Source organism: Gopherus evgoodei, chromosome 2 (assembly GCF_007399415.2).
Source record: "Gopherus evgoodei ecotype Sinaloan lineage chromosome 2, rGopEvg1_v1.p, whole genome shotgun sequence".
Classification (NCBI taxonomy): Eukaryota; Metazoa; Chordata; order Testudines; family Testudinidae; genus Gopherus; species Gopherus evgoodei.
In genome coordinates, this window is record NC_044323.1 from 158542591 (window position 1) to 158570401 (window position 27811).

General features: G+C 55.9%; 1 protein-coding gene across 1 annotated transcript; it reads right to left on the reverse strand.

Moving 5' to 3' along the window:
• Window positions 1–133: 133 nt before the first annotated feature.
• Window positions 134–27485, reverse strand: LOC115646368 (actin filament-associated protein 1-like 2). The gene is made up of 18 exons (XM_030552109.1): window positions 27416–27485; window positions 19352–19563; window positions 16795–16923; window positions 15866–15958; window positions 14921–15000; window positions 12510–12609; window positions 11813–12030; window positions 9960–10139; window positions 8886–8981; window positions 8158–8245; window positions 7480–7835; window positions 6968–7089; window positions 6247–6367; window positions 5993–6098; window positions 5429–5578; window positions 3485–3645; window positions 2827–2937; window positions 134–2698 (listed from the first exon to the last, which is right to left on the reverse strand). Exons 2-18 carry the CDS (start codon window positions 19527–19529, stop codon window positions 2672–2674), a joined length of 2316 nt encoding a protein of 771 aa, XP_030407969.1. The 5' UTR covers window positions 19530–19563; window positions 27416–27485; the 3' UTR covers window positions 134–2671.
• Window positions 27486–27811: the final 326 nt, after the last annotated feature.

The window sequence follows — 27811 nt, forward strand, 5'->3', positions numbered from 1 at the left end:
GGTGGCAGAACTGTGCCTTTGAGAGACAAAATCCACTGCTATGCTACGAGAAGTGGTGTTTCCCTAAAACATCCTTTAAAGTAAAGCACTCTCTCTTGTTCTCCATGTGGTTTCCCCTTATTTCCATCCAGCAGGGGATGCCTTATTTTTAAACTTGAAGAGATGGTGGGGTGGGTTAGGAGAACTGGGAATCCAGCCGTTTCATGCACCAGCTTTTTTCACTTCACCTAGATTTTAATATCACCCTGAGTCAGAACCAAAATGTCTATTGAACCTCAGCCATGTTCCTAATCAATATTTCCCTATCACAAAATCACTGCACAAACCAGACTAAAGGAAACCCGTCCAAGCATCATGCATTTTACAAGATAAAAGGTGGGGTTTGAAACATTTATTTGACATGATAATTTGTTTAAAAACAACCCCAAACTCCAGCAAAAAAACAAAGACTCCCCCCATCTAACCCTCACATCTTTCTGAATTAACGAGTTACACATAGGACCTTTAAAGGCACACTGTCAATATAACATTTCCTCTCCCCCCCCGCCCCATTTCAATGTGGTAAAAGAATGTTTTAAAAAAACTCAAGAACATTAGAAAAAATATGTCTACAATTACAAAACAAAATCCAATGCAAACAGTTGCTTTTAAACAAATAACAGTTCCCCTGCAGTGTTTGCAACCCAAACATTGCAGCACCATGCAATGGAAATCAACAAAGGCTGTTTTGGTTTAGATTACGGTCAGGTTCTTATACCCGGATCCTTTAAGTTACTGATTCTGCATGAGCAAGCCCTTATGAGACCCATTGGGCACTGTGTGGTGTGAGTTCCTCTCTGTGCTCCACTGAGGATGGGAATCTCTTACAGCTGAGGTGCAGTGACTCAGGCTTCTAGCTCTGGAGGTGTCTATATCAATCCCAGGTTTGTTGGGGTGGCTGTCACACTGGGACAGCTGCAGCCCTGTTGACTTAAAAATGGCTCTGGGCAGACCCAGGGGAAAGCAGCTCTGATTGCAGATCAGAACCAGAAAGTGAAGCGAAATTGATTTCCGTTGTCCAAGTCTTGGCCGAAGAACATAAATAACAGTATGTTCTCTATATTTTGAAAAATTCTTTTCATCATCTACTGTGTTATTTGTGACACAAGGCACTAGTTTATTCGCAACATTTTACCTTGAAGCTGACTGAGTCCCTATAAAGATAAATACAATCAATGCTCCTGTGTTTACACTATTCTCAAAGCAGTTACTCTCATGCCACTTGCTGTAATGAAAGTTGTGTCCATGCCTCACCCTTAAATATTCACTGGATATTTCAGGTTTGGGAGAGAGTTACTAACCAGACTTTGCCCTTTCTCTGGTGCTGATGGCAGCAGATCTCAAATGTTTTATGAAGGTGGGTCAGTGTCATTAGGCCTGTTTGACAGAGGGAGAAGCTGATGGACACAGAGGGGAAGAGACTTGCCCAAGGTTGTGGAGTGGCAGAGCCGAGGACAAAAGCCAGCCATCTTGACTCCCTGCCCTGTGCTCGATCCACTAAACCGCAGTGGGCACCTACAGTCGTTCCACAGGGTGTTAGCTCATTGGACTCTGATGTTTCAAAAAGAAGTGAATTGCCCGTCTCTAAATGGCTCCAGAAGTTATTGTCTCCTCTTAGCAGAGCCTGTGACCACTTTAAAAGCAGCTGCCACACTTCTTGGTCCTTACTCATGTTCCTTCCCTTTCAGTCCCAGCATGTGGGCTGCCAAGAAAAGCTGGCCAGAGGCAGCGCAGCAAGGTAGCATGCACACCTCCTGGCAGCCTCCTTCTCCCCTTTAGACTCCTGGTTGTATGGCCAGCGTACCCAGTTAAAAGCACTCTTCTTCTGATTTCAGATATGCCCAGCTGCACAATGCATGTAATGTTATCAAAGAGCTGCATCATTCCATCCCTGCATGGTAAAATATCTGTGTCTATCTGGAAACCAAAAGGAGGGCTGTTATCTCTATGGAGAAAGGTGTCTGCTAGAAAGAGGAGTGGAGGAGATCCATGAAAGACTTCAAAGGACTCAAGAACACATGGCTAGGTAGTCCAGAGCATCCTCTTTGTATCTCCACTTTCTTTAGGGTCTAACAGCATGGGAAGCTGTTGTTCACGTTTGTTCTCATCTTTCATCCCCGAGTGTCAGGAGGCATTCAAAAGAACTGTCTTCTAAAGCACCAGCCTATGCAACTTGAAGCTGCAGGAAGGTTCCGTAAATGCAGACAAAGAAGCCATCTCAGCTCCACCTCTGTCACATCAACCGCAAGGAGGAGAGTGCTGGTGGCTAATGAGCTCACAAGCCACTGTGGAGTCGCTCCCTGGAAAATGGTACCAGATGGATATGCTGCTGTGAAGAGTCCAGACCTGGTAATGCTGGGGTGAGCCCTCCCCCACCCAGCCTGGTCCCCTGGTCTCCATTTCAGTGCCACTGCAGACAACCTATAAAAATCCAGTCAGTTTAAAACCAAAAAAAGAGTTATTGTAACATTGATAACTATGGTAAAAAAAAAAAAAGAGAGAGATTCAGAGTTTATTGTGCATGATCCACATGCAGCGTTAATGGTATATATATAGACGCACGGTCTGATATGTATATGTACAGTGCAATGTCTCCTGCCTTTGGGAACACTCAGCAGGTGAAAGGGGCCGATTACATGGCAGATTTCATCTCCCATTCCTGAAAGAGACAGATGGAGAAAGGACAATTATTCCCATGTCCTAGGGGGAACGGGGTGCTAGGCGAGCCAGGTCTTTCCCCCTACACCCAGCATGACTCTCCCTAGCAGAGGAGATCCCCCTCAGTACCTTTCTCTTCTGCAGAACCTTTCCCTTTTCAATGATGACCACAGAGGGCGCTCGCCTCAGGGCGCTCTTGGTGGAGGTGGTGCGTTTCAGCAGAGGTGTTAAGAAGGAACCCTGTGTACAAGAGTAGAGAGAACAGGGGTGGGGGTGGGAGCCCCCTTTTGCCCTTCTTTCCAACCTGTCTGGGGGCTTAGCTGCCTACCCTGCACGGCCTGTGAACAGAAGCTCTAGGAGAGTGGTTCTCAACCTGTGGCCCAATCAGGACAAAGCTGCAGCCCATGTGACATCCTCAGGGCCATATAGGTATTGGATGCAGCCCACAACGGTAAATAGGTTGAGAACCACTGCTCAAGGGCCATTCCAGCCTCTGGTCAGACCTCTCCCTCTGTCTAGGGGCTCCCCTCTATATGGAATCACCTCCCCACCTTGTCTAAAGCGAAGAAAGAAGGACTAAGCTAGATCTGACTTTCTCAAGGAACAGGAGAGAAGCAGCAGAATAAGGAGAGGGAAAGAGGGAGAAGATAAGATGTTGGGGAAGGGATGGGAAAAGAGAAAAGCAGGAAGCCCTAGGACAATCCCTGCTGGTTTCTAGCCCCCAACTGTTCTGTCTCATGGCTGCCCAGTGTCTGGCTCTCACCCTTCCTGCTTCATCCTCCCTTACCTCGGAGCATGCTGAGCTGGTGGCAGTGGCTATGTGGCCCTTCAGAGACTTGCCAATGGCTAGCAGGTTCATCTCCGAGCCAGCCTTCAGCCTGGTTTTCATCCGGCACGCCCTTTCCAGCTGCCCTACCTTCTCTTCCAGCTTGGGGAAGGCCCTTTTACCTGCAAGAAGGCAGATTGTGGGGCCATGTGAACCCATGTGGCAAGCTGAAGGCCCAGTCCTGCCACCCTGACTCACTCTGGTTTACAGCTATGCCCCGAGAGTCACTGGACACCTGTCATAACCTTACAGATAAGGTAGCATAAAATCCCTCCTTTACCTGTAAAGGGTTAAGAAGCTCAAATAACCTGGTTGGCACCTGACCAAAAGGACCAATAAGAAAATAAGAAACTTTCAAATCTGAAGGGGAGGTGGAAGGTTTTGTTGGTGCTCTCTTTGTTGTGCTCTCTCGGGACAGAGAGAGGGACCAGGCAGGAAAAAAAACATCTCCTAAAACCCTACCTGAAATAAGCATCTAAGATTACAAAAATTGTAAGTAATACGAAGGAAATGCATTAGATTATCTTTTGTTTTAGCTTGTGAATTTTCCCTATGCGAAGAGGGAGGTTTATTCCTGGTTTTGGAACTTTGAAGTTGAGCCTAGTGGGGAATCCTCTGTGTTTTAAATCTTTTTATTACCCTGTAAAATTACCTTCCATCCTGATTTTACAGAGGTGCTTCTTTTACCTTTTTCTTTATTATAAAGGTTTTTTTAAAGAACCTGATTGATTTTAGTATCCTAAAGATAAAGGGTCTGGTCTGTACTTTTATTAAAGGCAATTGGTTAGTATATTATTCTCAGGCCTCCCCAGGAAAGGGGATGAAGGGGCTTGGGGGAATATTTTGAGGAAACAGACTCCAGGTGGCCCTTTTCCCTGGATGCTTGTCTAAAGAGCTTGGCTTGTTTAGCCTAACCAAAAGAAGGCTGAGGGGGGATATAATTGATCTTTATAAATATATCAGAGGGATAAATATTAGGGAGGGTGAGGAATTATTTAAACTCATAACAAATGTGGACACAAGAACAAATGGATATAAACTGGACACTAGGAAGTTTAGACTTGAAATTAGACGGAGGTTTCTAACCATTAGAGGAGTGAAGTTCTGGAACAGCCTTCCAAGGGGAGTAGTGGGGGCAAAAGACATATCTGGCTTTAAGACTAAGCTTGAAAAGTTTATGGAGGGGATGGTATGATGGGATAGCCTAATCTTGGCAATTAATTTGGCAACTGATCTTTGATTATCAGCAGGTAAGTATGCGCAGTGGTCTTAGATGGGATGGGATCTGAGTTACTACAGAGAATTCTTTCCTGGGTGCTGGATGGTGAGTCTTGCCACATGCTCAGGGTTTAACTGATCGCCATATTTGGGGTAGGGAAGGAATTTTCCTCCAGGGCAGATTGGCAGAGGCTGTGGAGGTTTTTCGCCTTCCTCTGCAGCATGGGGCACAGGTCATTTGCTGGAGGATTCTCTGTAGCGTGAGGTCTTCAAACCACAATTTGAGGACTTCAATAACTCAGACATAGGTTAGGGGTTTGTTACAGGAGTGGGTGGGTGAGATTCTGTGGCCTGCACTGTGCAGGAGGTCAGACTAGATGATCAAAATGGTCCCTTCTGACCTTGAAGTCTATGAGTTTATAAATCCCTTGGTGGTGGCAGCAATACAGTCCAAGGACAAAGAAAGGATTTGTGCCTTGGGGAAGTTTAACCTACGCTGGTAGAAATATGCTTAGGGAGTCTTTCAGATGGGTCCCCACATCTGTACCCCAGAGTTCAGAGTGGGGAGGGAAACTTGACAACACCCATGGCTCAACCCTCCCAGCCCTCTCCTGCACTAAGTCTTGCTGATCCCTGGCACAGGGGCAGGGGGTCAGCAACCTGCCTGAGGCTGTGCAGCAATCATACCAATTAAGAAATCCAAGCTGTCCGGGGCGCCCTTTCTCGCAGGCTGCATCAGCGTCCGCTGAGACTGGAAAAAATCCCGGCTTTTCAGCTCCGGGGCCACCTCTACCCACTGCTTGTTCAGAGATTTGCCCGGGCTGGCTGGAGGAGCAGCTGGAAGAGCATAGGAAAGAAAGGAGTCAAAGGCTGTGTGACTGTGAGCACTCAGAAAGGGATTCCCCCTCCGGGCATGCTGAACCAACCTAGAGACAGAGCTGTTCTGTGCCTGGGGCCCAGGGGAATCCTGGACATGCCCAGGACCAAAGGGGAGGAGCTGTTCTGTAGCAGGCAATGAGAAAAAGAGGGGCACTCCTTTATGCATGTGCCACCCGGAGACCCACTGGAGTCAGCCCATCCCAGGGAAGCAGCGATACCCTCTCAGCACATGCTGTGGCAGACGTGGGAGCCAACCAGTGCTGGGACGCTGCCTCTTACCGAGATGAGGCCATGCTCAGCTGCTGTCGGACACAGAGTCTGCCCCCTGGTGCAGTCACATCCTGCTGCGCTGGGAGAGGGAGCCTCACTCACCTGTCTCCTCCGGAGCCCTGCTCTGGGGGTTGCTGAAGGCACTGTCGGGAAGGGCACAAGGGAGTCTCTGCGTCTGGTCTTGGGTGGCTCTGTCCAAGCTCTGCTGCTGCAAAGAGAAGCCAGTGAGGAGCCTGTGGACAAGCTGGCCAGATGCGCCTACCCAAATCCCCATGGAGTTTCACCAAGCTATGCTGGCCAAGGGGTTGGCCCACTCGCTAGAAATGCCTACAGATGCCGGACTACATGGAGGTTACCAGCTGGTGCAGTATATCCGCATTGGAGTAGACAGGGCTGGGGTGTGTCACCGGTGTGAGCTGCCCAAAGGGGTCGTCCATGTAGGTGTTGGGGGTTGGGAATCTCCGCAACAGCAGGCCCCTGCAGGCAGAGCAGAGAGGAAGCCCTGTGATGCTGGGCACCCATCAGGGGTGGGGATTTTCCTTGCTTAGCACCTGAGGCCCATGAGTGCTTCGAATTGGACACAGCAGGGCCTAATGAGTGCTGCCTGGATGCCCTGTGCGTCTGAATGGTAACACCAGGGGTCTGGACACAACATGGGTTGACCCCAACATGGCTAGCACATGCTTCGGTCATGCATTAGTTCTGTAACTGGGTTCCCACGGCAGTGCCAGATGCAGAAGCAGGCAGGATTCTGTGCCCTGGGGCCCTGTCCCAGGAAAGAAGAAAGAGAGATCGCTTGATCGTTACCTGTTAGGTTCGCTCCCTCTGGGGCACCTGGCATTCGCTACTGTCAGCAGACAAGATACTGGGCTGGATGAACCTTTGGGCTGACCCAGTATGGCCGTTCTTATGTTCTTAAGGCACCCATGGGCAGCCAGGTCCCCTGCCTTAGCCGAGGAGGAACGATAACGGAAAGAAGGCTGAAGCAGGGAGGAAGCTGGGACCATGTGAAGATAGGAAATAGGGGGAGCTGCTCTGAAGAGACACTGTGTCTCGGGGGTGCTGCATGCTCCTTACCCCACAGGGATAGAGCTGGGTCCATCTCCAGGGACTGAGGTTTCATATACAGAGGCTGGTTCCGCTTCCTTCTCCACCTGCAGGATCTTCAGCCAGATGTCCCTCTCTTTGTCCGAGTGGGTCTGCGCCAAAGAAGGGGACAGGTTGAACCAGGACCATTAGGGAGGGGCCATGGAGATGCCCTCCTCTGGGGAATGGCATCAGCTCCACAGCCACAAGGGCAGGAAAAGGACCAAGCGTGACCGGGCAGAGCAGAAGGCTGGGGAACCAGGCCGGTTCCTTGCTGCGTCTCCCCATGCACAGCACAATCGGCGCGGAGTGCGGCTCCCAGGTCTGCCTGACCACAGCACCATCTGGAGCTCCAGAAAGGGAGGGGCAGATCCAGTTCCTACCATCTGTGGGATGCTGCCAGTGAGAGCTGCCCCCCTACCACCAGGCTAATGGTCTCTCTGCTACAGTTTGGCTGCAGGCCATGCCAGCACCATACGGGTTAGCACAGCTGCACCACGCACCTGCAGGACAGCGACCTCTCTGCCTTGCTGGCTGATGTGGATGTGATGCTGTCGGCCCGTGTCGGCCCCTGGGGTCACATTGCTGCCCGCCAGCGGCACAGCGTACTCAGGGCTCTCAGTGCAGCTGGGGTCTCTGAACATCCATAGGGCGCCCTGCTCCACCCTGCACCACAGCTTCTGCCACTGGCCGTTCAGCAGCACGTCCAGAGAACCTGCAGAGCGCCCCCAAAGCCTCTCGTTAGGCGATGTGCCTCCACTGCCTCCTTCGCCATCGGGGAGAGGGCTCAGCACTGACCCACTCCGCACAAACTGCAGCTGATGCCTCCGTGGGCTGTGGGAAAGGAGCTCAGGAAAGCCTGGGGTGAGAGCATAGACTCTGCATGCAGTTACCCCCACAGCTCTGCCAATGCACCCAGCACCCCGGCTGTTCCACTCCTGGGTCACCTCCCCACCACCAGCCCTTCTGCGAATGCACCCAGCACCCTGGCTGTTCCAGCCCTGGGTCACCTCCCCATCTCCACCAATGCACCCAGTATCCTGGCTGTTCCAGCCCTGGGTCTCTTCCCCATCTCCACCAATGCACCCAGCACCCTGGACTGTTCTAGCCCTGGGTCCCACAGACAGGATGACTGTGGTAACTGATGCTGCACAGACTGATCAGGCTGGTCCATACCGCACCTCCCTTCCTTGAGATGCAGCCGGCTGCAGCTAGGCTGATCTGGGAGTTCTCCTCATCTGAGTCAGAGCCAAGCTGGGAATCTCTCACCTAAGAGAGACACAGGTGCCACAGACAATGATCACTGAGGTGAGGAGAGTGGATAAGCAGAGGGAATTTCAGGCTGAACATCAGAGATTTCCCCATGGGCAGACCGAGGAGATGGGGAGGCAGCTCCCCAGGGAGGAGGAAGCCCCATCACATGGCACCATTCAAATGGCACAACATGCCATAGGGAACAACCCAGTGCTGTCTGGTCTCACAAGAGCATCTCCCTCCCTCAGATTTCATGGGTCAGGCTGTGCCCTCGGGCACATCCCCAGAGCTATGAGCATGTCCCAGGGCAGAGTCCCTCCTCAGGGTTCACAACATTCCTGTGGGCAGCAGCAAGCAGGGCTCGTTGTGGAAGGAGCTGCTCAGGACCGGATGGGATAGCAGGGACTAGGGGTCAGGGCTCCTTGGTTCTAGTCTCGCCTTCCAGTTATCGCAATGGAGACTGTCAGGATTCCTAGGTTCTATTCCCTTCTCTGCCACTGACTCACCGTGACACCTTGGTTAAGTCACTCCTCTGTGCCTCAGTTTCCCTGCTGGAACACAGGAACAACGACTCTAACTTGGGTGGGGGAGGGGTGTGAGAGCACTCCAGGATCCCTGGTAGCAGGGGCTAGAGATGGCTAAGGAACCTACTCACCTGGTGTGAGTTCCTGCCCTGCTCTGAGCTGGGCAATACTGGGGAGCTGTGGGCTGAAGGCCTGCTGAGAGGAGAGCTGCTCACCTCCTCAATCACCTGCAAGAAAGGGACAGCATTACAGCCATTGAAGGGGCAGCTGGGGATCCCAGCCCCCCAGGCACAGCAGAACCCAGCCCCCTCAAAGCAGAGTCATATCCAAGGCAAGGAATGCACTGCTGGGAGGGTCAGAGCCCCCATGGCTCCTGCAAACGCCTTTCTAATGCAAACTCCTTGTGGAGCCCTGTGTGGGGACGTACTGCAGCTTGGCAAGAAAGGGCACTGGCTTGCCCCACAGCACACTCCCTCCCCACGGCTCTGTGAGATTCCTGGGAACAACTGTCAGCATCCAGCTTGGCCTGCAGGGGGAGCCAGGCCATAACTTATCTGCCAAGCCCCAGGTGACAGGATGGTGCTGGTCCCAGCCCGCAGAGGGCAGGGCAGCGCAGGGCTCTGATTGGACGATGTCCATCCCCACTTGCAGAGGGGCGTGGGCAGCACATGGCTCTGACAGGATGGTGCGAGTCCCAGCCCACAGAGGGCAGTGGGCAGCGCAGGGCTCTGATAGGACAGTACCCGGCCCAGCCTGCAGAGGGGAGTGGGCAGCACATGGCTCTGACTGGACGATGCCTGTCCCCACCCACAGAGGGGAGTGGGCAGCGCAGGGCTCTGATAGGACAGTGCCCAGCCCAGCCTGCAGAGGGGAGTGGGCAGCACATGGCTCTGACTGGACGATGCCTGTCCCCACCCACAGAGGGGAGTGGGCAGCGCAGGGCTCTGATAGGACAGTGCCCGGCCCAGCCTGCAGAGGGGAGTGGGCAGCACATGGCTCTGACTGGACGATGCCCGTCCCCACCCACAGAGGGGAGTGGGCAGTGCAGACTCATCTGACATGTAGTCTCACCCCGACAGGAGCTGTTTCCCCGCCCATAGTCCCCCTCGGGGGCTCCCAGACGGTGGCAGAGGCCACTCTTGACCCTCCCCACTCCCATGGCCCCCCTCCATGCACAGCTCTGCCAGGGTGTAACACCTCCAAACCTTCCTCCAGTCCTCGGCCTGCTGGTGGCTCTGGAAGCCCATTACCAGCGTCTCTGCCGCCGCCCCCGTGATCTTCAGCACGTGCTGCATCTTCTTGCTGTGCTTGGCCTTGTAGGCAACGCGGCAGCCGCGCAAGTCCAGCTCCAGCACTGGCTGCAGGTCCTTGGCACACTTGTAGCACTATGGCAGCATAGGGCAAAGGGCACGGCTCAGCCAGGGGTCGGGGGGAGCGCAAGGGTCCGAGACTGGGGATAGCAGGGCTTGGAACTGGAACTCACAACCCTGACCCTCCCTGTGGGAGTGGGGGCTGGAATTCAGGATATAGGAGTGGGGGTCTTCATGGTTAGGGACTGGGGGGTCGGGGTCTGGAGGGTTGTGGGTTTAGGGGTTAGGCTTGGCAGGATGCGGGTTAGGGGTTCAGGATGGGGGTTTATGGGGTCAGGGTGCAGGGTCTGCAGGTCTGTGGGTTTAGGTGCTCAGGGTTGGGGGGATGGGGGTTCAGGATTGGGGTTTAGGGGAGTCAGGTTTAGGGGGATGGGGGTTAGGGGTGCAGGGTCTGCAGATCTGTGGGTTTAGGGGGTCAGGGTTGGGGGGATGGGGGTTAGGGGTTCAGGGTACAGGGTCTGCAGGTCTGTGGGTTTAGGGGTCAGGGTTGGGGGATGGGGGTTAGGGGTTTGGGGTGCAGGGCCTGCAGGTCTGTGGGTTTAGGTGGTCAGGGTTGGGGGGATGGGTTTAGCGGTTTGGGGTGCAGGGTCTGCAGGTCTGTGGGTTTAGGTGGTCAGGGTTGGGGGGGATGGGGGCTAGCGGTTTGGGGTGCAGGGTCTGCAGGTCTGTGGGTTCAGGGGGTCAGGGTTGGGGGATGGGGGTTAGGGGTTCAGGGTGCAGGGTCTGCAGGTCGGAGTGTTCAGGGGGGATGGGGGTTCAGGACTGGGGTTTAGGGGAGTCAGGTTTAGGGGATGGGGGTCAGGGGTGCAGGGTCTGCAGATCTGTGGGTTTAGGGGGTCAGGGTTGGGGGGATGGGGGTTAGGGGTTCAGGGTACAGGGTCTGCAGGTCTGTGGGTTTAGGGGTCAGGGTTGGGGGATGGGGGTTAGGGGTTTGGGGTGCAGGGCCTGCAGGTCTGTGGGTTTAGGTGGTCAGGGTTGGGGGGATGGGTTTAGCGGTTTGGGGTGCAGGGTCTGCAGGTCTGTGGGTTTAGGTGGTCAGGGTTGGGGGGGATGGGGGCTAGCGGTTTGGGGTGCAGGGTCTGCAGGTCTGTGGGTTCAGGGGGTCAGGGTTGGGGGATGGGGGTTAGGGGTTCAGGGTGCAGGGTCTGCAGGTCGGAGTGTTCAGGGGGGATGGGGGTTCAGGACTGGGGTTTAGGGGAGTCAGGTTTAGGGGATGGGGGTCAGGGGTGCAGGGTCTGCAGATCTGTGGGTTTAGGGGGTCCGGTTGGGGGATGGGGGTTAGGGGTTCAGGGTCTGCAGGTCTGTGGATTTAGGGGGTCAGGGTTGGGGGTTATGGGTTCAGGGTGCAGGGTCTGCAGGTCTGTGCGTTTAGGGGGTCAGGGTTGGGGGGGGATGGGGGTTAGGGGTTCAGGGTGCAGGGTCTGCAGGTCTGTGGGTTTAGGTGGCTGGCAGGTTCAGGGCACCGAATGCACTTCAGTTCACCTACCCTTTTACTCTGCAGCTCTTCCCTGCACTCTTTGCCCCTTGGGTGCCTGTTGCCAAGCCCCCTCTCCCCTCCCTCCCCCCGGCACTGTCCTGCACACACACCCCAGCCCACGTGGCCTTCACACCAGGGGCAAGGCCAAGCCCAGGGAAGCCATCTCCACCTGTGAGTGCTCCCACCCCTCTTGGCCCCACCCAATGCTCACCAGCAGGGCGTGTTCCCGAACAATGAAGAGCTGCTTGGCCCACTGCCCAAGCCAGCGTTTCCTCCAGAGGAAGCCGCAGAGCTGAGCCTCAGGGCGAGCAGGAGCCTCAGCGGTGCCGGCGGCAGGTGGCCACTGGATGTAGTGCGCACGGTCCTTCACGCAGTCCTCATCCTCACCATATGACTCGTAGTGGCTGCTGTCCGTGTCCCCGCCGCCCGCTGCCCAGAGCATAAGGGTGGCGCTGAGCAAGCGCCTGGCGAGAGTGGAGCTGCTTGTCGGCAAGGGGCCACCCCAACAGTGCCAGGGGCCGCTGGGCTTGCAATGGGAAGCACGCCACGCCGCAGGAGCTGGGAGCCATGCAGGGAGCCGAGCGGGGCTTGGAGAGCTTACAGTCAATGCCCAAGCGGCCTAGATGAAAGAGGTGGCACAGCATGCAGGAGGCGTGCCACAAGCAAGGAGGGTGCTGTAAAAGGGAAGCAGCAAGACGCAGGGGTGCCCTGTGCAGATGTGCAGAAGGCATGGCACAGATGTTGGAGGCGGGGGGGGCAGGTGCATACATTGCAGCTGATGGGTCCTGGGTGACAGGCATGGCACGGACACATGAGGGGCAGCTTGTGTACACACACTGCAGCTGATATGTCCTGCCAGCTGCTCCCATCTCGTTTCGGAGAGCAAGGGGTGTAATGGGGCTGGTTACCTGGGCTCATATGTCCCTCGGGGCTGATGGGCTCTGCCTCCTCGTAGGAGTCCTCAGCTGGCAGGCTAGGGAGATGGGACATGACGCCCAACGGGTTTGTCTAGAAAGAGCAGGGAGAACTCAGCGCAACAGAGCCAGGGGAGGCAGTATCAGGGCATGGGGTGTCAGTGGGACTCTGTCTGCCAGTCCCCTGGGGGTCCAGGAGAGGTCTCAGGAGCTGTGCCCTCCCTTTGCACACTGCAGGGCAGGCTCAAGATACCCCCTTCCCCGGGCAGTTGCTCAATCTCCACCTCAAGAGCTCCCTCTCTCCCTGTTCCAGGCTGACGTGGGCTTGGAGCAAGCACGGATCCCCGCCAGCATGCAATCACCCTGCTCCTTGGCAGCACGTCTGCCGACTCAGAGCCCTGCATCTGGACAAGACTGAGAAGAAAGAGTCTTTGATGCCCGTGGCTTGGATTTCTGCTTCCTTCACAACTTAACTGCCCCTAAAGTGGCCTCTACGGTTAATCGGCCTCTGCTGCCTTCATGCTGTTTAGCTACCAAATTAACTGCTTCTGAAATCTGTCAGCGGCATCTCGCATTCTGGCACAGGACACCGCTCTTGTTCCTGCCAATTGCATCCCGGGGGGTGGTCCTCTCCCCCCTGCCACGGCTCTTGTTACCTCATCTGGAGCCCACATTTGCCTGCTTCCATCCACATCTGGAAGAGCAGTAGAACTCCACTGGAGCTGCACATCTGCTCAGAGCACGGGGAAATGCCATCTTGTCAACCAATCCCCTCGCCATGCAAGCAAGACAATGTCCCACGGTATGGGAACGCACAATATCTCTGCTGCATGCAATGCATCCTCAGCCGCAAGCAGCGGACAGCTTCCCCTGCTGCATCCAATGAAATGTACCTCTCTTCATGCAATGCAGTGCATCCCATGCAGCATGTGATGGAACACACTCCTGCTACATGCCATGCAATGTACCATTCTCCATAAGAATTACACTTTGGCTCTGTTGCATGCAATGCAACACCTGCTGTTGGATGTAATGCAACACATTCTCTTGCGCATGCAACAGATGGTGCTCCACTTCATGTAATGTGTCCCTCCCCTGCAATGCAGCACACCCACTTCTGCTACTTCATACAACGTGTCTCTTGCTCTCTGCAGTACAACAAATCCAATACTGCAGGCACTGCAACACATCTCCATGTGCAGGAAAATGTGCCCATGAGGTCCTGCCACAGCCAGTCCCATGTATGGCTGTTTGTCAGGCACTGGACACCTGATCGGGTGGGAGTGACGGAGGGAGTGGAGCCCTCTGCACATCCCTCTCTGGAAACTCCCAGTTTATGCTGCAGACGCTCCTGTTCCTTTCCGGTTCCCCAATGATCTCATGGCCAAACCATCTGCTCTTGTTTGCAGAGGGGCCTGACAGCCCAGCAGCCGGGAAACCCAGCTCCCGCTGCCACAGGCTGGGAGCCAAGGAGGGCCCTTCCCTAGGCCTCAGGCTGGGGCTGTGGGATAGGGAGGCCTCACTATGACCCCTATATCCTGAGCTGCCGAAGGGATGGCAAGGGGTAGCTGGGAGCAAAGGGGCAAGAGAGAAAAAAAGACAGACCCCTGCCCCTACCCTCGGACACAGTCCCCTGAGCCCTTTCCAACCCCAGTCCCTGACCCATGGCCCCGTTGCTGCCTCTAATTCCCCTCCCTCAGCCTGTTTCCCCCACACTCGGCCAGTCACCCCAATCCCCAGCCACTGCCCCACATTCAGCCCCTAGAGACCCTGGGCTGGATTCTGAGCACAGCCTGGAGTCCAAGAGCAGCAGGAGCAGAATCCGGCCACCCTCATGTGTATCAAGAGGGTGCAATCGCAACCCACACCCCTGCTTGCAGCCAACACTGATGCAGCCATGGGGCAAATGGGGGGTCACATGTGCCTCCCCGCAGCCTGTTTCTGCCTGTCTGGATTCCCCACCAGGGCTGGGGACCCTGCTCAGCCCCGGGGAGGCTCAGAGGAATGACACACACACGCATCCCAGGCTCTGCTGGACATGCAGAGCTGGCAGGCTGCATGGGAACATTCCTCCCCACTCTCCCTGCTCCGCTCTTTCTGCGCTGAGCGGGCAGCAGGGCCATAGCCCAGGGACGTGAAGTGTTGCTTGGATTATGTGCTGGGTCTCCCTCTCCCACGCCCTGTCACAGCAACAGCCAAGGGCTGGGATGCTCCTGTGCCTGGGGCTGGCCTCCTAGGAGTGGGCACAGCAGGACAGCCACAGTGTGACAGGCTCTCTTGCTGCCCCATGCACTTAGCAGGTGTTGGGACTCTGAAAAGCGCCCACCCGCTGACTCCACCCTGGGCATCAGAGGTAACAGAGATCTCTGTCTTCCTTCCTGACCTGGAGTGATCCAGAGACTTACCCTGCCTGGGGAGCACTGGCCATTCATAGCAGGCGAGTCACACTCTCCCCTTCCCATAGGGTCTGGAGACAAGATTGCTGCTGAGAAAGTAACGATTAAAATCATTTCAACTAGCCACTGGCACCAGAAGCAGCCGGGAGGCCCCGCTCAAATGCCGCAGGATGCAGAGCGTGCTGCAGCTGCTCTGCTCAGCCCTGCTCCAAACCTTCCAGGCCCAAGAGTAGGCTGAAGATCCTCGAGAGAGAGCGTGAGTCCCGGTGTCGAGCTAGAGAAGCCGGATCCAGGCCCATGGGAGCCGATGCAAGCTGGATCCGGCCTCAAAGCATTTGGGATCATTCAGCCTGCGTCACTAATAGAGCCCAGTTTGCAAATGTGGACCCCTGAGCTGGGCACCCAAATCCTTCAGCCTGGCAGCAGAGTGGGCCTGGCCAGTAGCTGAGTACCCACAACGGCAGCTTGGGCCCACACTCAGTGCAGTTGCCGCCGTGGGGCACAGAGCTCCAGGCTCTCTATAGCAATGGGTAGCACTGAGACTCCCCTCAGAAGGAGTGAGTGTCCTTGCAGGCTGGGGCACCGGGCTACAGTGTTAGCATCTTCTAAGCCAAAGCGGAGAGTCCTGGCCACCATCCCATAGACTGATGTTTCAAACATGCCCAGTATCTCTGGGTGCCAAGCTTTGGGTACCTGCATGTGTCTCAAACAAGGGCAACTGAAATCACTGGCCACTTTTGCATATTTGGCAGAAAATCTGAACCCGTTATTGGCCTCAACCCACCTGGCCTGATTCTGATCTCATGCATACGGTGCTCATGCCTGCACTGCAATCCCTCTGGCTCCACAGCTGTGTCATTGAGAGCAGGAGCTGGCCCGACATATATAAGTAGGAACTCCCGCCCCATGCAACTCCTCTCGCATCCCCCACATGGTACCAATTCCACTGCTCACCTTGGCGTGGGCTCAGGTCAGGTGGCGTTTGGAAAGTGCTGCTCCCAGAGGAGGGCGAGATGCAGCGCATGATCATGTACTCTGCGTCCTCTGCTGTGGGGAAAGAGGCGGATCAGGATCACAGGAGGTGACAGGACTAACACCACAAACAAGTAGGGGATAAAAGCTCTGAGATCAGGCTGCTGTTTAGGATGGGGTTGGGTGACTTGGCGGGCAGGTGCTGGGAGATTCCAGACAATCCCGAATGAACCTCAAATTCTAGGGACTTGGACGGGGATTGGCCTGGAGACTGAGTCCAGCAATGGCTTGTTCATGTTCACTATGCATCATTCTCCTTTGCCGAAAGCAGCTCCAGTCCGGGAGCTGGAGTGAACAGTTTGCAGACACCCCATCATCGGCTGATATGAAACTAGTGGGCAAACCCGTAGGAATAACAGGGATGCTGAAAGAAGATCGGGTTCAGGCACAGGTAGGAAAAAGGGCTAAATGGAACAAGCTCTGGGCAGGCCCAGGGGGACAATCTCATTGGTAAGCAAAGTTACAGAAAGTGACAAACTGGATAACCAAAGATCCAGAGAGCTGGACTATGGTGAGCACCAAAGAAGCCATTTGACTGTTTGGCCCAGTTTCCAGGGATCATGGAGAGCCTGTGGTAGGGTGACCAGATAGCAAGTTGAAAAGTCAGGACAGGGTGTGAGGGGTAATAGGAGTTCATATTTAAAAAATCCCCAAATATTGGGACTGTCCCTATAAAATGGGGACATCTGGTCACCTTAGCCTGTGGAAATGGACAGGGCTGCAGGAACAAATCTGATCTGCTAGAGAAAGGTTCCTTCTTTTGGAGTTATTCGAATACAGCCGCCCCCATGGGTCATTAGCACATCATCACCTGTCTCTGGATACCTATGCCCCAGCAGCAGGATACATACATGGAGGGCTCTGGAACCTGGAAAGTAGCTCAGCAATGGATTTCTTCTTGGCCTGAGCAATGTAGCTGAGATTCTCCCGGTCCAGGATCAGCAGGAAGGACTCCAGGTCCAAAAGGAGCTTGTCTAGATCTGCAGGCAACACAGAAGGAACAGGGCAGTTACTAGGGGAATCCCATTCTGTCACATCACCTGCCCCTGGGAATGCCTTAGAGCCAACCAGCCGAGTGCATGGAGCTCTGGGGGTCCAGGATAGGTCAATGCACAATAAGCAAGGCCCAGGGCTGGAGTTTCTGAGACTGGGGCAACCTCAACAAGGAGCAGAGAAAATATCCCTTTGCCCTCCCCTGCTTTCTATATCTGGCCTGGCCCAGAACCCGCTCCCTGCACCCACAGGCCATCTGGGGACTCATTGCTCCCATCTCCTGCACCTGACCCCAGCTCGCAGCACAATCCTGCCATTCAGAGGAGGACACAAGAGGTACCCAGAGCTGCTAGGGAAGGGGGGAGGGTGACCGAAGGGGGCGACAAGGAGAGAATAAGCAGCAGTGGGAGACTGAAGGCCCTTTATGTCCACACTAAAAGAGCAGGCTTGTTTGGGGGACTGGACTTCCAGGTTCTTTGAGAGGAGAGATGAATATGGGGTTTGACTGGCAGAAGGGTGAGTTTAACTCAGTGTTTCCTGCCAGAGAGCGATTGACCCATAGGCTCCCCAGTGCATCGGGGAGGGGGGTGGCAGCGCTAGGGATGGAACCGGGGCACCCCCCCTTGCGGAAGGCTGGCCAGGGCACATCAAAGATGCAGAGGCGGCTGGAAAGTTCTCTGGTGACATCTCTCCTTTCAGTCCACTTCCCTGTTCTCCCTCGCCGGGCTAGTGATGCTGGGGAATGTCTCTGCATTGTCTCCTAGGGCTGCTGCCTGAACAAGGCTTCTTCACCCCTCCATCACCCGTGACCCCCTCTGTCAGACAGTGGGGCAATTGTGCCCTGCCACCAACAAGCGCTCAAAAGCCGCTGTGCCTTCATTGACATCCCACGCACCGAAGGGGGGGGGGAAGGAGGGGGCGTTAATATTGCACCAAACAGCACAGCTGATGAAGGCTGGTGTGTTCCCAGTGCAATGCAGAGCATTTGCCCACCGCCCCCTCGCATGGCTTGGCAAGAGGAATAAAAGCCCCCAATCAGCCCAGAACAAAGGCAAAGCCCAGGGAGAGCCTGCCTGTCCTGCGCCACAGCAGCATCCTGGGTTACAGGCCTGGATTCACTTCCCATCCTTGGCTTCCTCTCTGTCAGCCTCTGGAATTAATGATATTTGGCATTTCCAAGGCACCTGGCACCACAAGAGGGATTCTTAATGGATCATTGCCCCCCATGCTATGAGAGGGAAACCAAGGCACAGAGCATGGCAGTGACTTGCTCAGTGCTGGGCAGCAAGTAAGTGACAGAGCTGGGAATGGAGCCTATGCTCTCTGCCCTAGTCACTCCAACTGAGCACAGAATGAACCCAGGAATCCTGCCTCCCAGGCTCATGACCTCCAGACCATCTTTCCTCTCCAGAGGCCCTCCTTCCTCCCTTTACAGGCTTAGCCCAAGACATTTACACTTGGGGGCTCACAGATTGACACCAAAAGAAGCAGCCTGGTTTGCAGAGGGACTGAGCACCTGCAGCTACCACTGACGCCAGCCGAATTTGTGGGCACTCAGCACTCCTGAAAATCTAGAACTTTGGGGATTCCGATCAAACAGAACCTAGACGCAAACCACCCCTTATGTTGGGTTTGCTAATCCCTGTCTGGCTTTGCCCTGTGTCCAAAAGCAATCCCTTGTTCCAGACAGCCTGGCACTGGGATAGCAGACCCAGAAAGGAGCTGTGGGTTTGACCCAAACCTTTGGAATCTGCCCCTGGCCCGGTGATGGCTCCGTGGATTCCTACACCTTGGCAAAGCCATGTTCGAATCCCGGCTCGGGTCACAAGCACAGCGAGTTGGGCAAGCCTGGTCCTCACCACGGGTTCGGCATTCTCACCACAGCCATTTAAGAGATGCAAAGCGTCACCTGAGCCATAAATGGTGGAAGGGGCCCTCCAGATTGTAACCCCAAACAGGAGCTGTGTCTGCTCTATGTCCCAGCAGCAATTTCCTGCACTCAAGGAACATATGGTGGAGGAGGGGCTTCTTCCCCCTTCCCCAGTCAATTTACAACCTCACCCCCACCATCCCCATCAGTTTTCCCAGGAATGACACAGAGCAGAGGACACAGCATGGGGAGACATGCAGGAAACACCCAGGTCACTGCTTGCCCACCGCCTGAACTCTACTGCAGAGGCCTGAAATCGGCAGTGGAACCCCAGAGCCTGGCCTTGCTCCACTTCTCGCCCAGCCAAATTTCCTTCCTGGGTGGAGACCTGGGTGGTGCTGCCAGCTTTCCTCATGCTCCCTTCCAGCCCCCAGCAGCTCCCCCATCCTCAGAGAGGGGGCAACACAGACTCCCCCCACTTCTGCTTCCCCACTGCCAGGCCGCTCCTCACCCGCCCTGCCAGACTGCTCTTCTCCCCTCCTCACCATGCATCTGGAAATGTTTTGCGTCTCCCTTCTCGGCACCACTCCGGACGGCTCCAGGCTCCACTTCCTGCTCCCAGCTGTGATAAAATGTTGCAGGCCCGCTGACGAAACCCACTGATTCTTGGCCTGAGGCCCAGGTGGCCTTTTCCTCGTCCCCCCAGCACCGATGTTCCCTCATTGGTTCCCCCGAACGCAAAGCTGCAATTTGCTGCCTGGAACAGTTGCAATGTTGGGAATGCTCCACTAAGCCCATTCTGCCCAGCCACGGCAAGCCTGCCCTAAAGGCCACACCCCAAGCCGCCTCAACCCCCCTCCCTGACCCTACCCAAAGAGGGCATCCTTCACCTCCCAGGGAACCTCCCTGCCCCTCAGGGGGGTGGGACAGGGCTGAGACCAGGTCTATCACTTCATTCCTTGGAACCCCCTAACAGAGGTGACGAGCCACAAGGCAGCCCAAGGGCCCTGCTCCCCATGGCGGTGATGGTGCCCACTGCTCTCAGGGGACCTCACCACCATAGGGAACTGCCGCGTCATAGGACCTGTTGGGAGGGCAGTGCAGGCAGAGCTGTTCTAACCTCAGCTCGCTGTCTCCAGGCCCAGGGGGAGCGGGGGCAGGGTTTAAGATGGCTCCCCATGGCACTTCCCTGATAAGTCTCTGGACAGATCACGGTCAACAGCTTCCCCAGATTCTCCACACACACACCCTGGCTGGCATTCTCAGAACCATGAGAGGGGTCCCATCCCCTGAGGAGCAACGAGACCCTGCCAGGCCCCTGTGTGGAGGGCAGAGAGCCCCACAAAGCTCCTGGTATGTGAGTATGCAGGGGCAGCTCCATCTCTCTTCCCCAGATCCTTACGCAGATAGTCATTTATCTGATTAATGAGGAAACATATGTCCCAGGCACACAGCACAGCACCCCCAGCACAACATCCCCCCAGGGCACACTGCCCCCCCCCCAGTACCCTACACCCCCAGACACACAGCACAGTGCCCCCAGACACACCACGCCCTTCCCGGGCACACAGCCCAATGTACCCCTTTCTGCCCACACAAGTTCCCAAATGCATATACCTGTTCTCTCAATGCATCTCCCAAAACACATAACCTAGCCCTCCTCCCAGCACACACACACACACACCTCAAACACATCTCACTCCTACCCCTCAGCACCTCTGCCACACCCTCTCTTCAAAGCATGCAGCCCAGCCTTCCCCCAGCAGCACCGTGTTGCCCAGCCCAACGGGCCCACGTCCCCCTCTCCTGATCTCAGTGCAACTGGCAGTGGCTGCGATCCCAGCCCACTTGCGAGGGAAGGCCTGCAACCACCCGCCTTGGGGCAGATGCTCAGCCCCGCAGTTTGCCCCTTGCTCCTCTACACGTTTGAACACACGAACAGGCTCCTAATGGCTCTATGTGCCTGGTCCCTAGGAGGTCACACCGTGGGAGCCAGACACAAGGGCTAGTGAGGGGAGAGAATCCATCGCATTCCTCCTTTGCCCTGGCCTGGCACAGTGGGAGGGGGGGGAGGAAGTTTCTCATCAGCTGTAAGACTATCTGATGTAAGCGGCCTGCCCCACTGCCTGGGACAGGGCTACAGATGAAGCAACATCCTTACCCTCCAGCTGGGGAGGGTCAGGTCGGCGACTTCTCAAGTCATATTGACAGACCCGTGTTGTTTTCCAATGACACTCCCCTTTCACCTCCATTCTAGCATGCCAGCACATTTCCATCCATGGACACGTGGCTCTCTCCTCCATCTTTCTCACTTACTCGGCTAGGGAATTGCTCATGTCTCTTTGCCCTCAGTCTGTCCAGCCTCTCCTGCTACACCCGCCCTGGTAGGACAGCGCCGACTCACACCCAGTACCTCATTTCACAATGGACGGAATCTACCGAGACTCGCAGTTCATCCCAGCAGGAAACAGGGAAGGGTTGTTCCGCATGGGCCGTTCTTCAGCCATTCCCAATGGGGCTCCCACCACTTCCTTTGGGGGCTATTCTACAGCCTTGCAGGGAAAGGCTGCACTGCAGCTGATGGTGTGATTCCCAGCATGGGCAGACATACACGGCAGTAGCTGTGAGCTAGTTCACTACAAACAGCCGTGCGGCCATGGCAGCACGGACAGTGGGATCGGCTAGGCGCCCTAATACTCTAACTACAATCTTGCATGGGACTGGACTCAGGCGGCTAGCTTGTGCCACTGCAGCTGCACTGCTTCTCGTAGTGCGCTGGCCCAATCAACGCTATTATGTGCCCGGGTACACGAGCTGGAAAATGACGACTCCGGCTGCAGTGTGGATGTACCCAGAAATCTCGCTCTCAGGCAACATCTCCTGCTCTTTCCTTTGCCTTTTTCCAATTTCCCTCAGCTTTAACATTCTCCAGCGGCAGATCGGGTTGCGGTGTTGGGTGGGGAGCAGCCACTGCCCCCAAACATTTCCATGGGGGCAGCTAAACAAACATGAATGTGCCCAGCCCTGCCCTGATGCACTCACACATTGGCTAGCAGCTGGAGCTATATTGGTTAGGGTCTAATGCATAATCCAGCCAGTGGGCACACCAGACCTGGTGGTCTGAGAAGGGGGCCATGATCAGTGAACACAGTGTGCACCATCAGACCCATGACAAGTCGGGTGGTAAGTACATGGAGCGAAGAAACATCCTGGCTTCTTCACAGGATGGTCTAGCAGAGGAGAGTGCTGGGAAAGGTGCCCAAACTCCGTGTGTTGCAAGGATGTTGGAAAGACTGATACGAAGCTGCCAAGTGCGCAGAAGCGAGACAGCCCCCGCTCCCCTCCCACCTCCCCAGTCCTGGCTCATAGAACAGAAGGGTTTACTGTGCTTTATACCCACACCTCGCACCCTGTAGTTCTGAAGGCTGCAGACTTGCTGTCCCATATTCCCCTGGGGCAAGAAAAGCCGAGGTCATATTTCATCATGGGATTCCAGTTTCAGATTCGGCCATGCCAGTCAAGAACACAGAACTGTGTCTGTCCCTCCCACATTCCTCTTTCCCACCACCCTGCTCCCTTATCCACAGATTGGACCACAAATCCATTTGTGCTGGAATCCTTCCTCGCTGCTGAACTGGCCCCTCTGTCTAGGATGATAGTCTCACCTCCCTGCCCGGCCCATCTAGCTCAGTATCGCCATCCCCCTGCTACTCCTGATCAGACCAGTGAGTCCAGCCTGGTCTCCACAGCTCTCTGCTGCGCTGGGTCAGACCAATAGGCCCACCAAGCCCCAGTCTCTGCAGTTCAGACCAGTGGGCCCATCTAGTCCCATGACCTGCCTGTTGCAGAGGCCAATAGCTGATGATTCAGAAGAAGGTGAAATTCTCCCCACACACAGACCAGAGTCATGGCTTGCGACTCCTCAGGAAGGCCTGGCTGCATCCAGGAGAGAGAGCACATGTTGAAGTCCCTTGTAAACGGCTGGGGATGCAGCAGAGCGGTAGACGGCCCAGGTCCTTGGAGAGGCATCAGAGAGGTTTGAGGGGGAGCAAGCACCTGGCTGAGGTAAGCCTGGTTCTCAGCACTGCAAGGAATCCTGTGCTGGCAGAGGTGGGGATTCCAGCTCCTTGCTCGTCCTTCGCAGAAACCCACTGGCAGGGGTGGGTGGAGAACAACCAACGAGCGGCTCAGAGACTGGGTGAAGAGAAGAGGAGAGCGAAGCGGCCGGCGACATGGCAAAGAAGGGTAGGTGGGTGGATGTGGGAAATGAAACAGAGGAAGAGAGAGAGGTGGGCAGTCAGCCAGCACAGGGGCTGCTGGGCTTCCATAGGGGGTGGCTGAGTGATGCATGATTCCTCTTCTCCGGCCCACTCTCTATGCAGCTTGGGCTCACTTCTCTTCGTATATCATCCTCTCCTTTGGTGCCACTTCCTTGCATTCCCAGAGCCCCAGTGTCCTACCTGGACCCCATCTGCAGCTCAAGGGAGCAAAACGCTCTGACATTGCTCAGCAATCCTGCAGCCTGGGTCAGTCTGGGATTCAACAGGAGCTTGGCCTCATCCATCCTGTTCCCAGCTGCTGCTCCTGCACCTCCCTCCCAGCCTGCCTGACCCCTAGATCCTCCCCAGGCTTGGGCCCCTGCACCATCAGTGGTCAGTGCATGCACCTGCCACAGGGGGTGCTGCAGAGTCGTGCAGGGCCCTGGGACAAAGAGTGAGATGCTCAGATGAGAGGAAGGGATTCGGGACAGGGGCGCAAGGGCAGGCAGGGAGCATGGGCAAACTGTCACGGCCTGCAGGAGAGAAAACATCTGGGAGGGGGATGGATTTAGCAAAGCAGGAGGGGATCCAAACATCTGGACTTCCCAAGAAATAGGGCAAGGCGGGAGGGGCAGGGGGACGACGACTAATTCCCTGCACCTTGTTTAGGGGCAGCAGGACGGGGGGCACTGGGAAGGGGGCGGGTTTCTGGAAATAAAGGAGAGAGAACTTGGGCGAGGGAGACATCTCTGTGCACAGCACAAGCAGAGCCAGCATGCTCCTCCAGGGCAAATCCAGGGAGCCCCTGGGAAGGGAATCCATCCTCGCTCTGCCAGGCCAGGCAGGGGGCCCTGTGCCCTGAGCACTCCCTGCTGCTCCCCTCTGGTCTCCCCACCATCTCACTTCCCTCCTTCCTCCCCCGACCCCAGCAGAGTCTGAATTCCTCTGTGATGACATCCCTTCCACTCCCAGCACCGCTCCTCTTCCCCCACCCCCAGCCTGGGGGCCACATTTCCCCTCAAGTCTCACCTTGTGCCTGCTCGTGCCTTATCCCTCGCAACCCCAGCACCCCGCACCCAGTCCGCTGGCACCCACAGCTACGAGCAAGAAGCCCAGCTCTGACAGGACCTGCCCTGCCATTAACTCTCTTCCCCCGCTCCCCACGTCAATGATGGTCTGTCACAAGCTCATTCAGGGGCTCACCTGCCGCCTGGCACCCGGAGAGCAACGCGCTGCAGGAACACATGACATGGGGGTTGGGGGAGGAAGCCACCCAATGTGCAAGGGATGAGTCAGAGCATTTAGCACCCACGGGCCTGTGGGAAGCAGCGCTCCGCCTCCCTGTCAGCAACCGGAGAGCTCTGTGCTTGCATGCACTGCTTTTCACGTGGGTTTAGTAAGATGGACTTGTGTATGTGTGCACGAGAGCATGTGCATCCTTTGCTTCGTCACACCTGTATGCGTGCACAAAGGTGTGTGTGCGCCCATGTGAGCTCACCCGCTTTGTCACAGGTTTGTGTGCTTGTGTGAGCCCAGGTGGCTGTCTAAATGACAGGGTGTGCATATGGTTGTGTCTACACGCCTACGAGCGTGTGTGCCTGCAGATATGTGCTCACGCCTGTGTGTCAGCGTGCCTGCACTGGTGTGAGCATCATTCCCTGGCGCTGAAAGCCTGGCTGCTGCAATCCAAGGGGTCTCCGACTCGTCCCTGACTACGCACCATCCACAAACATCCCGGGCCAAGTAAATGCTACAGAGATTGAAAACAGCTGCCTTTGTTTCCATGGCAAGAAAGAGCAGTTGAAGGTAAACGCATCTGCCCCTATTCCCGTCTCCTCCCACAATAGCTGCTGCCTGCAGCAACGTGCCCTGTCCGGGTCCCCATGCCCCAATCCCACATCTAGTAGGCCCCTTACTGGGAACCGCAGGAGCACCTTTTACAGCAACTCAAAGAACAGGAACTGCTGTGGAGCTGGGGAAGTCTAGACAGTGCAGGGAAAGGCACATGGAAAATCCAGCTCCTCCACCAGCCCATTCCTAACACCTCATTCCCCCGCTGCTGTCAGTGATGGCTGGGCCAATGTCCATTCAGACGCTCCAGGTGATGTGCCCTGAAGGTGTGCGCCCACGTTCAGGGGAGGTGGGTGCTGAGCTCCCCAGGGAAAGGGTCATGCCATAGACCCCAGTGTCCTGCCTGAGGCTTCCATCACCCAGCCCCAGAGTGCCACGGACCAGCCCCAAGTGCCTTCTCTTTAAAGTAGTGCAAAAGCCAGAGTCACCAGACTCAGTCAGCTGTTGGCGGAAGGATACAGCCTTCCAGCAGTGCTAGCAGGAGAAGGAACAAAGCCCACTCATTTATGCAAAGGCTTCACTGTCATCTTGTCGTAGTCCCTACTCCTCCCCTCCCCCTACACAGGTCTGTTCATCTGTATGTCACCATCTCAGATTGGGAATTCCCTGGAGCAGATGCTGGTTTTATATAACACGTTTGTGCAGCACCTGGCACACTAGGGCCTGATCCTTGACTGAGACCTTTATTATTATTTACATGACAGTACCACCCAGAGGCCGCAAGTGAAATCAAGGCCCCGCCCTGCTAAGCACATAATAAGAGACAGCCCCTGCTTTAAAGAGCTCACAATCTAAGACGGACAATGGGTGGGAGGGGAAACAGGCAGAGGAAGCAACTTGCTCAAGGTCATCCAGCAGATGACTGGCAGAGTCAGAGATAGAATCCAGGAGTCCTGGCTCCCAGTCTGATGACCCATCTGCTCGACCGCACTGCCAAATAATAATAGCCTGAGTTTCAGAGGAAGACAAAACTTGGTTAAACCGGGATGGGACAGGAGATGGCTTTCAGGTGAGCCCCAAGGGCACGTATAAAATCAGGATGCTAAACACTCGCTAAAAGTGTGCACTGCTGCAAGGAAACACACAAACACTCTGCACGCTACAGATCTCAAAGTCCCAGGTCTGTTGTCACCAACAGATTGGCCAGCTCCCTGTGCAGAGCTCTCGTTTAGCCAGATCCCACCATGGGCACAGGGGTATATCAGAGCCTCTTGGGACAGAGCCAGCAGGGTCATGGCAACCTTTGTACAGCCCAGAGATGTCGGAATGCAGCAATCCCACATCTGCAGTGCATTCCCAGCAACAGCAGAGGGGTGGAGAAAAGGTGAAGAAAGACTGGGATGTGTCTGAGATGCCAGTGTTTTAAGGCCATTCAGCAGCTAGTGCTTGATCTAAATACCTTTTCCCCAGGTCACCTTTAGTGACTGGAAAAGCTGCCAGGAATTCAGACGCAAGGCTCAGAGCTGGGTGATAAAGCAGACAGAACCACCTCCAGCAGGGGCCTCTGTCAGTCCTTTAAAGGGAGATCAGCCGGGATCGGGATGTGACTCCCACTTCCCCTCAGATAAAGTCTCCTCCTGTACTATCACTCCCTCTGCAGCAGAAGCCAGGGATGGGGAAACGACCAGTTCTACAGGGATCTCATCTCAGCCCCAACATCCCACTCTGACGCCCAGCGCTGCTGTGGGGAGCTCAGCACATGGATGTGAGACTATGAGGCCCTCTGTATCCCACACCAGAATGACCCCATTCCCAGGGAAGTCGCTTCCCTCCAATCTCAGGTTCTCCTAATTTGATCTCTGCTTCCTGAGCCATCTCAGCGGCTCAGGGCCTGGACTCCAGCTTTCTGAGCTGTGTTGGCCATCTGCAAGATGACTCATACCACGAAAGGATAAGGGAGGACGACTGCAGAGAAGACATGGCAGTTCTGGAATTCCCTTTCTGGGCAGCCTGTTCCCAAGCCGCAGAGAGAAGGGCTCCTCCAGGCATGGGTCACAGCCCTCTCCCCTGGAGATTCCCAGCCTCCCAACCAAATACCCCAGAGCAGAGAACTGCCCAGGAGTGCTTGCGAATGAGCCCACATTGCAAGAGAGAGGCAGCACCAATGGCATGTTGGCACCGCTACACGTATGTCAACGCCTCGCTCCCAGGCAACACGCAACGCGCACTCAACCACCTGGAAAAGGCACAAGCGAGCTGCTGTCTAACCACACCGGCGGCGGCGGGCACGGGCCAGTCGTGGGGCTGGAGCAATTTGTCAAGCGAGGGGTGCTGACAGCCACTGAGCCAAACCCTGGGTACGATGGGAACCGCTTCAAGCCAGGGAGTGTGGCAGTCCCCACCCCAGCGCCCCTCGTTCCAGCACCTCTGGGTGCCAGAGAGCACAGGCAGAGGTGCTGAGTTCAAATCTCACCCCCTGGCAGCCCCCCACGGCGGTTACCGCCAGCCCCGCTCCACGGAGGGGTTCCCAGCCCCGGGGGCTGGCAAGGGGAGCGGTACCTTTCTGCTTCTCCATGGCGCCGGCTGCAGGGGGGGCGCTGGGGCAGGCTCCTGCGCTGCTGCTCACATAGCGCCGGGCGCCCTCTCCTCCGCGGGCGCCGGAGCCGGGGAAGCCGGGCGCACAGGAGCGGCGGAGCCCCGGCCCCAGCGCAGCCCATGCCGGGAGGGGAGGGGGCTGGGCCCAGGATTCCAGGAGGAAGGGCCGGCGCCAGCCGCCGACTTCCCGGGGCAGCACCGCCACCTGCAGGGCGTAGCGTCCGGCTGCAGGCTCGGGCTCAGGTTTGGGTCCAAGCTCTCCACAACACATAAGCTCTCGAGACCCGGGTCCTAGGAGCTGCTTGGCAGGTGGGTCTCTGAGCCAGAGTTCCACTGTGACTCGTGTGCCAGCCCTGCTAT

Excerpts from the sequence above, each read along its gene's own strand:
- LOC115646368 (XM_030552109.1), bottom strand. The coding sequence starts at position 19,529 with ATGAGGGAACATCGGTGCTGGGGGGACGAGGAAAAGGCCACCTGGGCC. Across the intron at positions 15,001-15,865 it reads TGACCTGAGCCCACGCCAAG|CAGCAATCTTGTCTCCAGAC; the intron begins GTGAGCAGTGGA and ends TTACTTTCTCAG. Across the intron at positions 8,982-9,959 it reads AGGCCGAGGACTGGAGGAAG|GTGATTGAGGAGGTGAGCAG; the intron begins GTTTGGAGGTGT and ends CCTTTCTTGCAG.